The 16,279-nt window shown below is 43.5% G+C and overlaps 1 protein-coding gene across 5 annotated transcripts in view; it reads right to left on the reverse strand.

Moving 5' to 3' along the window:
• FRMPD4 (FERM and PDZ domain containing 4) overlaps positions 1-16,279 on the reverse strand; it is a 1,539,383-nt gene that overhangs the window by 223,798 nt on the left and 1,299,306 nt on the right. For 3 of the 5 annotated variants that reach the window (XM_069639729.1, XM_069639731.1, XM_069639733.1), the window contains exon 9: positions 7,978-8,043. The exons of the other annotated variants lie outside the window; for them this stretch is intronic. In XM_069639729.1, the coding sequence (XP_069495830.1) occupies positions 7,978-8,043 (66 nt within the window). The remainder of the gene's footprint in view (positions 1-7,977; positions 8,044-16,279) is intronic. 5 annotated transcript variants of the gene reach the window in all.

The following is a 16,279-nucleotide window of genomic DNA, read 5'->3' on the forward strand; positions in this document are numbered from 1 at the left end:
TGCATTTTGGTGCATGCTCTAATTATGGAGAATATCTTAAGTGAGGCAAGCATGCATGGGAAGAGGCTGCCTGTGATTCCATTCTGAATTACTGTTATGCTGGAGACTCTAGGCAGTTTTGGCACCTAGAGGCAACTTGCAATCTAGCCATCTCATGTTGGAGGAAACAGTCCATTTTTTAAAGGTTTCTGGCTTGTGCAATGCCCTAGATCTTGATGGTCTTCTCTGAAGCCAAGGTGGAACCGTTTGCCCCTCTACGTTAGAATTTATTATGTCCTGTCATAAAAAAAAGTTTAATTCTTCCCAATCCCATGTGTACAACTTCAATGCATCCATTTTTTTATTTTTTAAAAAAGGTATTAGGCCAGATTGTTATTGCTGTTGACCTATCTTTTCAAGTGATATCTCTGTTAAAATGCTTAGTAAATCTTTCTTGGCTCATCTGCTGAATTAAGACAATGGCGAGAATGTTTTATCTGATACTTAACATGGGTTTAGATCTGTCCTCAGAACTGTGCAGCTGCACTGAAACATAGTTTATTACTGGAATCTATAAACAAGAAATGTCATTGAAGGGCAGAGCAGCATTACATTTCATCAATAGTCACACCATTACTTACAAATCATGGAACTGCAATCTAAAAAGGTGAAAAGGCTCAGTGTCTCAGAAATGTTCCAATGTAAACAGTGTATTTTATTTTCTAACAGAAATTGAAACCTTGGTGTATCCTTTCAAGAATATGCATATTTAAAAGATAACAGTGGTACTGTTATAAATGCATGTAGAAGCTTATTGTGATGAGACGATTATTTGTATGTGCAACATTTTGAAATGGGGACTACATTACTGCTTAAATGTATAAGAAATAAATGGTTTTATAATGTGGGATTTGGCAATGCGGGCTAGCTCTCCAGTGAAATCTGACACACTAATTTATTGTATTTTAGCCCTGCATACATGATCAAATGGGGGAAGGTTAAGCGTCCTGGGAGATTTGCCATGGCCATTTGAAGTGAATAGATGCTTTTTATTTTAACATGAAAACACTTCAGGTTCATAGAACAGAGAGCCCTCTAGTGCTGGCCTTTGAGTTATAGAGATTTCCCGATCCTTGTGAGGTCATGTCAAAAGAATACTCTTTTAAGTACATGGTATTCTTTCATGCTAAGCCAAATCTATGGTCTTCTGAAGAGATAATAATCTGCATAAACAGCATATATGAGGCTCAATGTTTAGGCTCAGTTCTTCAAAAGGCAGGAAGGCACTTAAAAGTGTCACCTTTTGATGTCAAGTTAGTTAATAAAGCGCACTAGATAGCCAGCCTAATGGAAGAACGAACAAAGAGACGTGTCATTACTGAAATCATTAATTGACTCAAGGCTCCCATGACTCTTCATGCAGAAAACAAGGTTTCACAATTCAACAAAATGAAGCCCATTTACAGTTTGCACCAGAAATATATTTAAACATGGTTTTGCTCCTAAAACCACAACCACACGACCTAGAATCAAACTGAAAAAATGCCTTATATCCATGAGATTCTCCTATATAAAATGCGTCAGATTGGCCTATTTAAAAGAATCAATCATTGATATAATTATAATTATTAATATTAATGATTTCATGAAAAACTATCGCACATACTTATGTTGAATGGCCCTAGGCCTGCGTGGGCTGGTGGGAACCCAGAAACCCATATTTCATCAATGTGCATTAATGCTATGAATAGATATGGATCACAATTATTTTTCATCCTAAATCGTGAAAGCAGGCACTCCCCACTTTTTTATATGTTTTGAAAATATGATCAACCTATGAAGATTGGGGATATATTCTCTGGAAGTGTCTGACTATTAAGTAAGCCAATGGAAAGAGTCGACCAATCAAAAAGTGTGATAATATCATGACAAAGAGTGATAAAAAGCACAGGGAATAGAAATAGATACACATTGAAGGACTCTGGGATTAAAAACTGCAGGGAAGGAGAACACCTGTTCCAAATGGATGAATGTTGATTTTGGATCATAAAAGGAGATGAAGGGGCCTTAACCATGAGGGGACCTGAATCCGATTAATCTAAGGTAGACCTGCTTTCCTGAAAAATTGTGAAAGGGACCAGGAGATGTCAGCTGACTGGGAATTTACTGGGAACATTTGAGGTTCCCTGTTGACTCGGTCTTAAAAAACTATTCAAAAGTGAGTATGACAACTCCCCAAATGTAATTTGACATAGGCAGTCTAGGATCATTTATGCACTAAATCCCAGGAGTGGGGGTGTGGGAGGTGGTTGTTACTAGGGGCAAGTTCATTCCAAACAGAATCTCTTGAAATTCTAGAGTAAAATGCATTTTGCTTCCACACTGTATTCAATGTCAAGCGAGATTTAATTGTAATAATTATCAAATGATTTTTCAGTGCATTATGCTTAGTGTAGAACTGATAGCAGCTCTATGCAGTTAAATAACAGTTATTTCTAAATTAAATCCAATCCAATTGTACCCAGAGTGTTTTTTGTAGGTGTAGTCAACTGCTTAGGATGTGATTCAATGGCCATGTTTCCTAGCCTTGATAACTTGCAACATGTGAAAGCCAAAGATACTTAAAAATAAACATTGGGAGATGAATGGAGTTTAGCTGTGTCACTTCCATCCCATAGAAAATGGTGGCAATCTAAACTAGATTCTCTCCTCTCTTGTGGCATTGCACAGCAGGGGAAGGGCTTTGCACATGTGAGAACTGATCTGTAGCGTGAAGTGGGAGGGATATTCATCCCTGTGTTATAAAATCATAAATCCATTCTTCTATGTTGGGTGGGTGAACCAATATCCAATACGTTCTAATTTAGTGGCACTGCTTTTCTAACCCAAATTTGCATAATTAGATGGACTTAGATTGTGCTTAAAAGTTAGATTCTTCTATTTGAATTAGAACCAGAAATACCATTAAGAGCTCTGTTGTGTGATTGCACGTGTGCATGGGTTCTTAGTGACATTTTACAGGCAGGCCAACTTTAAGAAGTTGTCACCATTTATGTATCTTACTGTGGTGGCTCTCCCTGCATAAAGTAAGGGGACCATCTTTGGTTTTATTTTATTTAAATACATTTAAATACATTTGAGTTTTAACTATAAACAGTTTCTTGCCCAGATTTGTGGGGTGGGAGTGTATGCCAGGGAATGTTAGATCAAGGATTGTCACTTAGTGACAGGAGTGATATATCAACACATAGCTCAACACCTCCACATATGTGCTTTAATTATAGAGAAAATATATTTTTCAAGGGTGTGTGATAGGCACAGAGATGCTTATTATCCACTGCACCCTTTGTACAGCTTTTTAATAATCATGAAATTAATTGTGTTGCTATTATTTAAGCAATAATACCTGCAGCAGCGGGCATCATTGGCCTGCAACGGCCTGGGGCCCAAACATATACGCCAGCGCCGTGTTGCCACTGATCCAGCCTGCTGCTCCAGGTCATGCTGATATTCACATCCCACAAGCAATCCCTGAGTTGTTTATAGTGTGCTTTGAACAAACCTGCAGGGATAGAATGCAGGTCAGCTGTAAGACGGACACCATAGAAATGAAAACAATGGCTATGAAGGGAGAACCTATCCCAATTCCATGGTAGGAGATGGTGGGCGGAGGCTTGAGGTACCAAACTGCATATACGAAAAAGATGGAGGCCAAACGATACCCACCCAAAGGTAAGAATGTGAACATTAGGCTTAAAATGCTTCTGATTATGAAATGACTCTCCGTTTTTGTTTGGAGATACTCTAGCAAAAAACGAAGTGTCATTCAGTGTTCATGTATGCAGTCGCTACTGTACCCGAACTTTGAGGTGGGCACTGTCGAATTAGGAAGTTACAGAGGGCATGTTCAATTTTTGAATGTAATTATGTTCATATGTAGTGTTACTAATATACTATGCATACACAAACGCGCTCTGAAACACTTGCGTATGAGCGCGATACATATAAAATATAATGTCAAACCTGCTACCGCTCAGCACATTTTGAGAGCACAGTCCAAGTAAGGTACACTGTGGAGAACGGCTTTTATTTGTTGAAATGTAAGCAAGTCTCACAGGTGTTTTTTTATGTTTTGTTATGACATCCCATTCCTTTTTCGTCATGCATTCATCCATGTTGGAATATTCCGTACCGATTGTTGATGACAGGCAGAAAACGCTAGCCATCTAATAGTCCGCATATTTACATCTTATTTCCATGGCACTCTCACATACACACAGGTGGTGTAGCATGGGTTGAAGCGCAACTTACCCATGCACGGCAGAGACAGGCATTAAGGGGAACAGAATAATGAGTTCGGGTGCATGCTACCGGGGCTGGATGTTTGTTTGGAACCGTGTGTTTGGTGGGGTTAACACCCTTCAAAAAGAGAATAGCAAAATCAGGAGGAGGAGGCGGGCAAATACACCCGCTTTTCTGCTCAATGTAACAATGCCAGGCAGTAGCGTGGGACTGGGCCTCAGATGCTGACATGAAGTACAGCCGCCTGTATTCCCAACAGTGCCATATCGAACTGCATATTCTGGAGTGGCGTTACTTGGATTCTGCTGACACATAGGGTGACTGGTCAGCTAAACACCCCCTCAGGGAAGAATTGTGCACTTTGTACATACAAACAGAGCAGCACACCTGGCAGCACGGATCAGCACACAGGAAGCAAGTGGTATTGGAGTCCCTTGCTGTGCTCTTCCAACGTTGGGCGTGATAGAAGCAAGGGATGTGTGGCCTTTGCGGCAGCACAGTGCCGCAAACTAATAGCAGCCTTGTAGGCCGGACATGCCTCCACAACTGCAAGCAACAACAAGGCGAGGATGCTAGTGATTGACTACGCCAAAGAAACCACTCCCCCAGCACCATCTGCAAGTCCTGACGTCGAGGCCTCACAAATTATCAGCAGTACATTTACATCGGTAGAGAGCTGGGGGGCTCGTTGTAGTGATCATTGCATGGTCCAATTCTCCTATTAATTGTGAATATATGGGTGTTAAGGATAGCAACAAGTGCATGTGTATCTGAAAGCCCCCCTACAACTCTATTTAGGAACCCCAATATCTTCTTTACCCCCAAAACATAAACTGATGCACACAATCATTGCCTTTTTTAAACTTTCTAGTTTATTGTCATCATGGCTGCTTGTTTATAGTGCACAAGAAACGTTGTGGAGCTTTACATTTCATTCAACACATGGGATCTTCTTCAAGCTGCAATGTCTAACTCACACAATGACTGTAAGGAAGTGGCTTTATCATACAGTTTCATTTGTCGCGTGTCTTTAAGTCTTGAAATCTCAATTGAAAGACTGTTTAAACTCTCATTACTGTGAGATCTAGCACACAGTCTTCCATTCAAGATGAGGAAAAAATGACAATCCTATTCTTGCTTAAAATGGTTTATAGGTATTTATATATTTCTCAAGTTGTTTTATTTTGTGAGTGTGTACGATTTAAGACATGCCATTGAAACAGAGCATTATTATGACTCTCGAAATCCAAACATTAACACAGATTTGAACCAGCTAGATCTGAAAAGATATGTGGTCAAGTGTCTAAATTGCAGAATGGGCTCAAATCGTGAGTTGACTTAAATTTGTGATCCTGGACAATTCATTGTGTTTCAACGCACCTTAACTACCAATCTTGCAAGTCCCCAGAAGCGATTCAGTTCAAAGTGTGCGCCATTTCAAAAATGCCCCACTCATGGTTTAATAGACTACAGTCCATCTCCAAATATAATAATAATGATATTATTGGATCTGTAACTTCTTGCAATGTAACTGCCATAATGTCCCCAAGTATCAAAGAGAACGTCATTCCTTGTGATGCACTATTCTGTGATGTCACTATCGAAGATGTCAACACATATGTAAAGTAGGGGGCCCAGGAATCTTCTGCAGCAGAGCGCCTCCCAATTCCTAGAACTGGGCAAGCCCTCAGGGCCAATCGCAGCACCTAATCCCACTAACGACTTGTGTTTCTACATTCGATGTGAAATTGTTTTCTTGTGTTTCTTTGGAGTCATGCCAATACGACTTTTAATACCCCTACATTTCAGGTGTTATTAAGCAAGGGGACATGTTATGAATTCTTGCCAATCCATTCCAAGATAGCTTTACTATCCCATGACCTGTTTCTCAGTGATGTAAAAAATGTCCCGCCATCTTGTATCTACATATTGACCTTTTCAGCTTCAAATAAGATCACTCACAAAGGGCGTGTTTGCTTCTGCATGGACTCCTAATATCATAGCACACTGGAAACACGAGCTGCTCCTACCTGAAGAGACGCGCCCCATCACAGTGCAGTAGAACCCATTCAAAGAAGGGCAGAGGTCAATTTTATGTCATGTAGATTGCATGAGGATTAAAGGGATATTCATAACTACTTCCTCTTTGATTCCGGCACTACAGGGGGATGGGTCAAAGAGCAGAAGTGGGGCAATAGCTGGCTGCAATCCTGTGTCTGAGGTGCTTTTTCAGGGCTACCTTCACAAGCAACCGCCCGCTCGTTCTTCATTATCCCGTCTGCAGTGGTCGAAGAGGCGTGGGAGTGGTTGGGAGCTGTGCTCCTCTACTTTACAAAAAAGGTTTTACTGTTTCTATATTTTTATTTTAAAAATAAACCATTCCGGAATGGTTTCGTTTTAAAATAAAAGCGTAGGAAGAAGTTAAAACTTGCACTTCAGTGCACTGCACTTAACATTCACTTAAATAGCAGGTGTGTTTGTTTGGGGTTTGGATTGCACGTGGGAGGGGGTGACGGGGTTTGGGCAGAGCGGCGGCAGGCCAGCAGGGAACCTAGTTCCGCTACTTCTTTTCATACAATTTGACCCCTGCCCTTCAGCTTCAGGCAGTGGAGCTTGCAACCCACCACTACATGCCAATGAAATAGGTCTACACCAAGCTGCTAGCCGCCTTGTGCTCATGAAGGCTTGCACTTGCTTGGCCTCTTTCATTGCTGTTATTTTATTTTCCTCCCCAGCTCCTGCGATAGGGCCATCTCCAAACCCATGTGCTATTTGCTCTGTCTTCACACCTCCCCCGACCCCCCCAACGCTTAGAAATGTATTCTCCCTCTTCATGCTGTAACATTACCATTTGGACAAACATATCATTATTTACGTTTTAATGAACACCCTTCTATCGCCCCTCCATATACCATTTGTTTTTGGCTTCAAGAAAAACTTGAGGTTAAGGGAAGGGGGCTTACCAAAGTTCTTTAAGAGTATGGCAACAGCTGATGGTCAATATTCAAAGAAATTAATGAAAAGTGCAATATAAGTTTAGCGTTTAATGTGTATTTTTAAACAGTAAACCTGTCAATTGCACTCTCTTCCAAAATGTGTCTAGGTCTCCACGCAAAATGATAAACCCTCCCATCGTCTATGGGCTTGGGACTTTGCCCTGAATTTCATTCTGAAATGGAGGAGTGTGTGGGATCAGCCACAACATAGGATACACCTGTCACCTTTGTATTTGTATTTTGTATGTATGTTTGTGAATTTGTAACGCACACCGAACAAAATAAGCTGTATAATGGTGCAGATGACAGAAATCAGATAGCAGGTATAGCGACATTGGACCCTCAACATAGAGAGGGTTGTTTATCTGAACAGGAAGGTCTTTAATGCTCAGCGAAACTGAAGAAGGGAGTTAATGGTCCTCAATTCAAGTGGCAGAGAATTCCACAGCCTTGGACCAAAGACAGCAAATCTTCTATCGCCCCGTGATTTATAGACTGAATGAGGGATAGCTAGAAAATGACTATCACTCATGCCTGGCAGCACCTTGAAGCTAAAAAATAATTTAAAGCACTTTTATAAAATTGTCAACACTTATCCATGCAGTACTCTCCTTTAGCACGTCTCTAATACATTATTAGTTTCCTCATCATGTCATCATGGTGTGTTCAAATCTTGTTCTCAGCTTTTTTCCTTCTCTACCTGGCAGTGTTTTGTCCCCAAACATCCGGAGGAGGCCTCGTCGGTGGCGCGCGGCACCATGAAGAACTAATAAATATAAAGAGATAGGAAGGTCAGTTGGAGAGCCAAATTCCATACTTACTGTACATTATCACAATAGTACAGTCCATGCAATTAGAACCGTGTCAAACTCTCCAGTGCCTTCTTCCACCTTCCAAAAACCTCCAACACCACTCCAAGACCAAGCTCCACTCCGGGAAGAAGTGCAAACGTCCCAAAGGGGCCAAACCTATCAGCATTGCTACCACATACTAGTAGGCTGTGCAACAGGCGTCTAGATAACATGCATTTATTCGTAAAGGCTTAAGGCTCTCGCGGCCAAATCCATCCCTGGCTATTATTTGGGGTAAGCCAATTGTTTCATCAAAGCAATCAGATTTTGGCTATGACTCCCACTGGCAAAGGATACACCTGCCCGGGGCAGACTCTGCCTAATACCATTGGCAGAATCGAAGTAGTGCTTGGGTGGCTCAGTTTGTGGGCATGTCCCATGCTGTTTCCAGCCCATCCCACCTGCACATGTATAAAAGGGAGCGGATTGCATTCTGATTGTGGTCTTCCCCAGATGCCACAGGCCACCATGACACCTGGTGATATCTGGGGAGATCCCAGTGGACCCCTTCTGCAGCTGGGGAATGGGGCCACATGGTGCCCTCCATAGCAAGAGGGAGATTTGACACAGCCTCCTCTTACAATCAGGGGCATTTCCAGAGGGAGGCCCCATGGAACCTTAAGCAGAAATAGTTGGGTGGATGCTGAAATTGGTCAATGCACCCCATTTGCTGTACACTAGGGCAGAATATAATTTATGAAATCCCACTCCACATGGGCTTCAGACTCTGGCGAGAAGGTTTACTGTCTGCCTCAGTGGACGGCACCTCTTACATAATGAAGCCCTCGTGTTAATGTCCATTTCTGTTCTTTGTGGTTTATGAAGGGAGTTTAGTATTATATTAAATACATGTTAATATTAAGCAGCAATTGATACTATATTGGCTTCTCGCCACATCTCCCTTCTGCATTTGGATACTGCACCCTCTGTGGCCTTAGTTTCTTGCCAATTGAAATTGAGTGCAGTGTGCGGCCCCTCTAACTCTGACATTATTTTATGTTATGTTACTATGCTTTTGTACTGCCCCAAATCATCACTGTAGTATTTTTCAAAATACCAAAACCTTATGCCCGCATACTATGCCCCTGCCCCTTGTCACCAGACCGTGGTCTGCTTGGAAGAATAGTATGAGTTAGGGTGAAATATAGGGGAGGGAAAGTGGGAAAGGAGTTTGGCATTACTATCAATGCATGTCCGTCCACTACATGTGGACTATCTTCTAGACAGGTGACACAGAAGATTATGTGTTGAGCTAATGTGTGCACTGAGATTATAAATCAGTTTAAGAGTATTATGAGATGCAGGTTGGATAGTGATGGGTCTGTGAGTAACTCAAGAGGATGCTCGGGCAATCCTGGTATATATGTATGCTTGAAATACCTGCTTTGGCAATTTATTTCCCAATTAATAATTCTGCAACTACCATGCAAGGCCAGAAGGCAGCTTAATCCAAAAATTGGATATTTGATGGATGAATATTGAGGCGATATAACCTGAGGAGGTGGGCGGACTCTGTCTGTAATGGCACACCACCCAAGTTAAGGGCCTGAGTGAAGTGAGGGGCCCTCAACACGGGCGGCAGTGCCGTTATCGACAAGGTAAGCCAGCCGCCAAGGGTCATATCTCCATTGGAACCCATATAGTTTCCTGCACAGGTGCTAAGGTTGTTTAATGAAAACATATGTAATAAACATCCCTTGCATCTGTGAGGAATTACCATCTGGCAAGGGTGGAATGCCCTGGCCTTTTTTTATTTGTATTAGTACATACAATGATGCAGGTAATTCATTCTCCAAAGGGTTAATCTGCTAACCAGATCCCCCTTTGTCGCAACTCCATGCCAAAAGCATAGTGCACTTGTGCCCGGCTTCATCAGCAGCCTGATCCGCAGCACCCGCTCTGCTTGTTGCGCAGAGCAGGTTCATAGTTCACAAGACTCCCACTCGACTGCCACACCGACAGCAACTTCAATAAAGCACAGGAATGACATTTAAGATGTGCCCCCAACCCAAGCTACGATGATCATGAGTAACCCATGCTGGTGACAGAGTATTATCTAAGAATAAGCTATGTCTGAGTTTAAGCATAGTGCATGGCGATACTTATGATCCTTCCCTTTCCTGTCTCTTCCGATTCCTCTGTAGCAAAGCACTTTGGGTGCAAGATCAACAGGGCAAAGTCCACTCCAGACCTGAGCAGGCATGAGTCTCCTAAAGCGGGCTAGCTTCAGACCAATCATCTGAGGACTAATGCCCTTAAAAGAAGGAGGCTCGCACACCGTTGGCAAAATTCTCTCAGTTCCTCCATGGTCCATTTAGGCCAAAGATATGTTCTGGACATTCTCACCTGGACTTCATTTGAGACAGCTGTACTGTCCAAAGCCCTCCACTGGAGGTGAAGAAGGAGCCATACAAGACAGAAGGAGGATCTGTCCCCTAACGCCTCCCAAGGAACATCGGGAGTGACCAACCACTCTGCAATGGATCTTCTGTGCTAGAAGAGCAGAGCCTGAACTGGAGTATCATGTCCTTGAATCCTTTGTGAAGGCCTCATAGCAACCGGAGGGCCAACCCAGCTGAAGTTCCATGTTCTCCCACACCAAACCAGTCGGTCCATGTTCCCCAAAGCCTGAACAATAGGGAAAGCACTTGTGCTGGACTCTGCATTCCTCCAACCAGCTGAGCTATTGCACTGCATCTAACCGAACTCAACACTGCATTGTGTCCTAGTGAAATACGTCACTTTCTAGGTCTGAAGCATCTGCTCAACGCTGGAACCGGAACAGAATCTCTGGAGGGACACTCACTGACTCTAAACTCGCTCAGCTAGCCGAGGACTGCTGCCTCATTGACTGCATATCAACATATCCACAATCACTACTTCAACGAAAGTCCCCCACTCACTCCAACCACTGAAGCATCATGGCCACTGCCAAAGCCCTACTCAGCCTGGTCAACTGTGAAGCGATCTTGGGAATGCCCAATCTGCATCACTTGAGCCGCCACCGTTCAACCACACAGAGCACCTGCATTCAACTCTACTTGACGCTCGCTTGCAGCTATGGCCTCCACGATCCTATGTGCCTGACTAAGTCTGATCGGCGTTCAAAGCTGGGTCTGATGCATCAGCCCACCAAGAACTGAATACAGGTACTGTGACACTGAACTGCGCCCATGGCCCTAGAGAGTGGTTAGGTCATGATTGCTCCTGTTTGCAACCCGATATCCTTTTTATGGTAGTACCTTAACTACCACCTGTGAAACTCTGCTCAGAATGCTACTTTCTGTAGTCTATGGCATCTTCTCTGTTCGTTCCTTTGGGGTGGGTTTTGGCATAGTAATCTCTTTCAGTTGTACTTGCAGATGGTGTGTTTTATTAAAGTGTTTAGATTTTTATGGAACCTTGATTGGGCATATTTTGGACTGTAATACTGTGTTGTTTGGGTCACTACTGGTTCGCCTTCAGACACCTCTTGAGAATATAGCCTTCCCACAGCCTGTTTTACCACAAAAGGTGGAGGAGGTATATCTCTTGATTGTCCTTATTTTACCTTTATGATTGCATTGTGTTTGTATAAGTGTGAGGGCTTAGTGGGCCATTTTACGCCTACTCATCCTTGTACTCCTGCGAGGCGAAATCCAATTCATCACAGCGGCATGGGGCCGGTGCCATGCATACCTTCTGAAATCCATTATCTGCATCATCAACAAGGAAACAGACTTCAGAAATTATGGTGCGGCACCACGCCTCAAGGTAAGTTTATTTATTTTTAAACAAAACACCCTTAGCACTCATATAGGAAACTACACGGGTGCTATGAGGTGAGGGTGGGGAGAGGGGAATTGAATGAGGAGCAGGGAAAAAAGGGGGCTCTGGCCAGCAGTACTCAAGGGTGCCCAGAAAACAGGCTTATATCATAGAATACAGGCCATGCACTGAACTTCCTGATTGGACAGCAACCCCTTCCAGAGGGCTAATGTTGGTAACAAAAGGCAAGGGAGCAGGATTGACGGAATAACTTTGGTAAAATTGCTATGCCTGGCTCTAGATGGAAAGTATGATATGATATAATATGGCATTTATAACGCGCTTATACACAAGTGTTTCAAACCGCGAGTAAGCAATGTTTGTGGTTTGTATAGTGCTTAATGTAACAATGAGGCCACCTCACAGCACTGAGGAGAGGGGATAACATCTTTCAGGCTGCATGCCAAGATTGAAAGCTCACTGTGCTAAAATGACAGCACTGAAGAGCCTCTTAGCCTTGAACGGCCATACAATTGGGTGACTCTGGAGAAAATTCCAGGTTTGCATAGTTTTCAATAGGCAGCTTTCCTGCAAAGGAAACATTCCTCTGCTGCTTCCCAAACATTAATTGAGCCATGCTAACAATCCTTTGAGAATTTATGGGTGTTTGTGAAGACTCTTTTGGGCAGTTGCTTCTCTCTGTGAACAATCTGCATATGAAGCACTCCTTTCCAGTCCCTTCCCTGAGCTGATGTTGCCTAGTTAGGTTGGTGGGTGGCAGTAGGGTGAATCCCAGATAGGTTAGGGAAAAAGAGTTTAGTTTACTCTACAAGCTGCTCCTTCAACAGCATATATCAGATAGCCACACCTTAAGTGTTAACGCAGAACATTTAACAGAGGGGTGGATGCACAGCAAAAATCACATATGTGCTATCACCACATTTTTCAAATCGACCAGTGAATCGATGAGAAAAAATACCTAGTGCCTCTTTGGGGGTTGGAACGCCAGATCACTACTGAAGTAAACAACTGCTGTCCCTGTCCCTTTACTCATATAATGACATGTACCCTGCAGTGGTGGAAAGCCAACATGCAATACAATAGTGGACACAAATATGCTGTCGGGTGCCATTTTACCATATGCTGTCGGATGCCAATGCCATTTTACCCACTGCTGGCAGAAAAGAATGTGATCACTTCCAGTGTCAGAGTTGTTATTATTATTATTATTATTATTATTATTATTATTATTATTATTATTATTATTGTATTTATTGAGTGCGTACCAAACTTTGGGAAGCAATGACACACTTAATAGTCATAGAGGGAAGTACACAGTGAAGAAAGCAGAGAGACAAGAGAATGGGAAGCTAACAGTGGGGCGGGGGTGGATGGAAACTTTGGCAGCAAAAGGTCTGAAAGCAACCAGGGGAGGAAACAGAGGCGAGCAGATCACCCAGTCTCCGGTAGGTGGACAGTGGAGGTGTCTGCACCTAAGTGTTAGGAAGGAGACATTCCTTGAAGAGGAAGGTCTTTAGCTCATTCCTGAAATATAGAAGAAGGGGAATGTCTTGTGTTAGTGGAAAAGAGGTTCCAGAGTCCGAGGGTGTAGACAGAGAAGGCCTGTGTTCCGGCTCTTTCCTTCCTGCACCGGTGAAGTTCAAGTCTATGCATGTCTTTACTTCTGGTGGATCATACTACTCCAGAGATGCTGTGGTTCTTTGTGAGGTAGCTTGTGGGCTTGACAGTGATGGCCTTGTAGAAGATGATGCAGGATTTGAAGGTGATACTTGCTTGCAGCGGGAGCCAGTGCAGTTCAATGAGTGTTGGGGTGATGTGGTTGAGTTTGTAGAGAACTTTGATGACTTGTGTAGCAGAATTAAGGCCACATCTCAGGGATGTCATCGTGGTTGCCAGAAGTCCTTACAGAAGGGCATTGCCACCACATAGGTGGGAAAGGACCAAGGCTCGGACAGTAGATTGGAAGTTGTTTGCTGTGATGAAGGGCTTGATTTTTCAGAGGATTGAAATTTGGTACAAAGCTGTTTGTATCTTCCTTGCTATGTGCTCCTTGAATGAGAGGTGTCTATATCTATGGGACTTGATGCAGGCGGTCAGATGAGATGTGCAGCCATCAAGGATCATAGTTGAGAGCCAGGTGTTATTTAGTGGCAGGAATTTGGTCTTGGAGGGGTTGAACTTTAGGTAAGTCCTGGACATCCAGGACTGGATCAATGTCAGGGTGACCTAGAGCATGTAGATGTCTACTATGGAAGATATCTTGAAGTAGAGCTGCATGCCATTTGCGTATGAGCGAAAGCACATGTTTTGTAGGACCTGGAGGGTTGTGATTGGTTCCATATAAAGTTTAAAGATCAAGGGGGAGAGGAAGGATCCTGGCAGGACTCCACAGGTGATGCCTAGTGTTAGTCATCTGGAGGAATCCATTTGGGCAAACTGGTAGTGGTAAGCAAGATCCAATTCGAACCACTCAAGGATGGTCATGCTGATCAGCAAGTGTCAAAGCAGAATGTTCGTGAGTGTCTGGTGGTGTACAGCAACACATCCTGCTGAGAGGTCGAGTAGAACGAGGAGACAAGGATGGACAACGTTTTGTGTGGTGTGTAGAGTGTGTGCCTCTGGAAAACCTGGAAAACACACAAAATGAACCATGCCAACAAATCCACCAGCATCAGGGCAACAGCTGAAAGGTAGCACAACAGCCGGCAAGGGGACAGGCTTTCTAGAAGACAGATCACACATCAAGAGCCAGAAGTCATATCAGTAGGCCATAACTCAGAACTCAGGTGGAGAAGATGATGGCTGTGGAGGCATGGCTTGTAGCATCCAAGGCCCATAAACCCACTGGTCCTGAGAAGAGGGACATGTGACTCACCATTGTAACAGTTGCCTATGCAGTGTCCATCATGCCACTAGACAAGGAATGCCTACACAAGCTCTGGAATGATCTGAAGTGCACCATGACCAATTGGATTTTAAAGGACCAAAAAGCAAAGGACAGCACTCGAAAAGGAGGGGCAGCCATCATCATTGAACTCAAACGTGCAATTGGCTTGGAGGTGAAACATGATAGCGTTGAGTGTGACATTTGCAGATGACATACTCATAGCAATCTTATGTAGCATGCATGGAAGACTGACCATACAATGTCACTGTATGCAGGCACTGTATGAAGACACACAAACATAATTGTATTTGATTTAATATGCCTGCCTGTTGCTCATGTTACACATCAAGCATGTCAAACTGCTGTTTTGCAAGCCCATGGCATCATAGAAATGGGAAGATATGCAGAACCTGGAACATGTGTTTGAAGAACATCTAGGCATCACAAATAGCCTGCAAGTGCATGCTGTGAACGTGTTTCCTGTGACTGAACATGTGTTCACATACCTTGGGAGGATGAATCTGTATACAAAACCTATGATTTTTTAGATGCCTTCCACACTGAACAAGTCATCCGCATCCTGTTCATGGTGGTGTCATCAGTGGTCTGGAGGTGTGTCCTTGAATGCTTTTTCTTCACTGGCATCTATATGATTGTCCAAGGACGAGAAGGCATGTGTCAGTGATGTGTCAGGATGAGGTACATGAGTCATTGACATAGAACACTGCATTCCTCAGTGGTTTTCACCACGTTGTTTTGAGTTGCATGTTAACCTACGTGCTACTCTGCACAACAATGGCTTGTAAAGGTGAGTGTGATGCGAGGTGGCTCCCATGCTGTGCTGTAAACATATGCACAGTTTCCTGTGGCTCTGACCATCTTGGCATTTTATGTTGTCCCACTCACCACGCATGTGATGCTGCCTGTGCCTCTGGTACTTGGTCACCGACTGATAAACCCTCTGTTTCAAAGGCGTCCTCTCCTTCCGGGCATCTTATTGTATCTCTTGCACTCAGGTGAAAGGTTATGCAAGATATGCTCCTGCTAAATCCATGTCGCTAGCGTGGGTGAGCAGCCATGTTTGGTTGTTATATACACATTTCCACCAATCCAGTTTGGTGGCAGTTTCCATTATTGTTTACAATGTTTCTTGGCAGATGGTCTGCTCTATTATCAGCAGATGCAATCTCTCCAGCATATAGGATGACCAACAAGTTTAGGATACTTTTCCTTCAGCGCTGGATCGGTGTGATTGGCGGATGAGACGGTCGACCAACGCGGTGGAGCGGTGTGATTGGCGGATGAGACGGCCGACCAACGCGGTGGATCGATGTGATTGGCGGATGAGACGGCCGACCAACGCGGTGGATCGGTGTGATTGGCGGATCAGACGGCCGACCAACGGTGCACATTACACCACACGGACTCCACTCATAATCTGTAGATGGAAAGCAGATTCTTTTCTGATGGTTTTGTGACTTTCTGGCAATCTCTGA

Source organism: Ambystoma mexicanum, chromosome 7q (genome assembly GCF_040938575.1).
Source record: "Ambystoma mexicanum isolate Mex_15411 chromosome 7q, UKY_AmexF1_1, whole genome shotgun sequence".
NCBI classification, from domain to species: Eukaryota; Metazoa; Chordata; class Amphibia; order Caudata; family Ambystomatidae; genus Ambystoma; species Ambystoma mexicanum.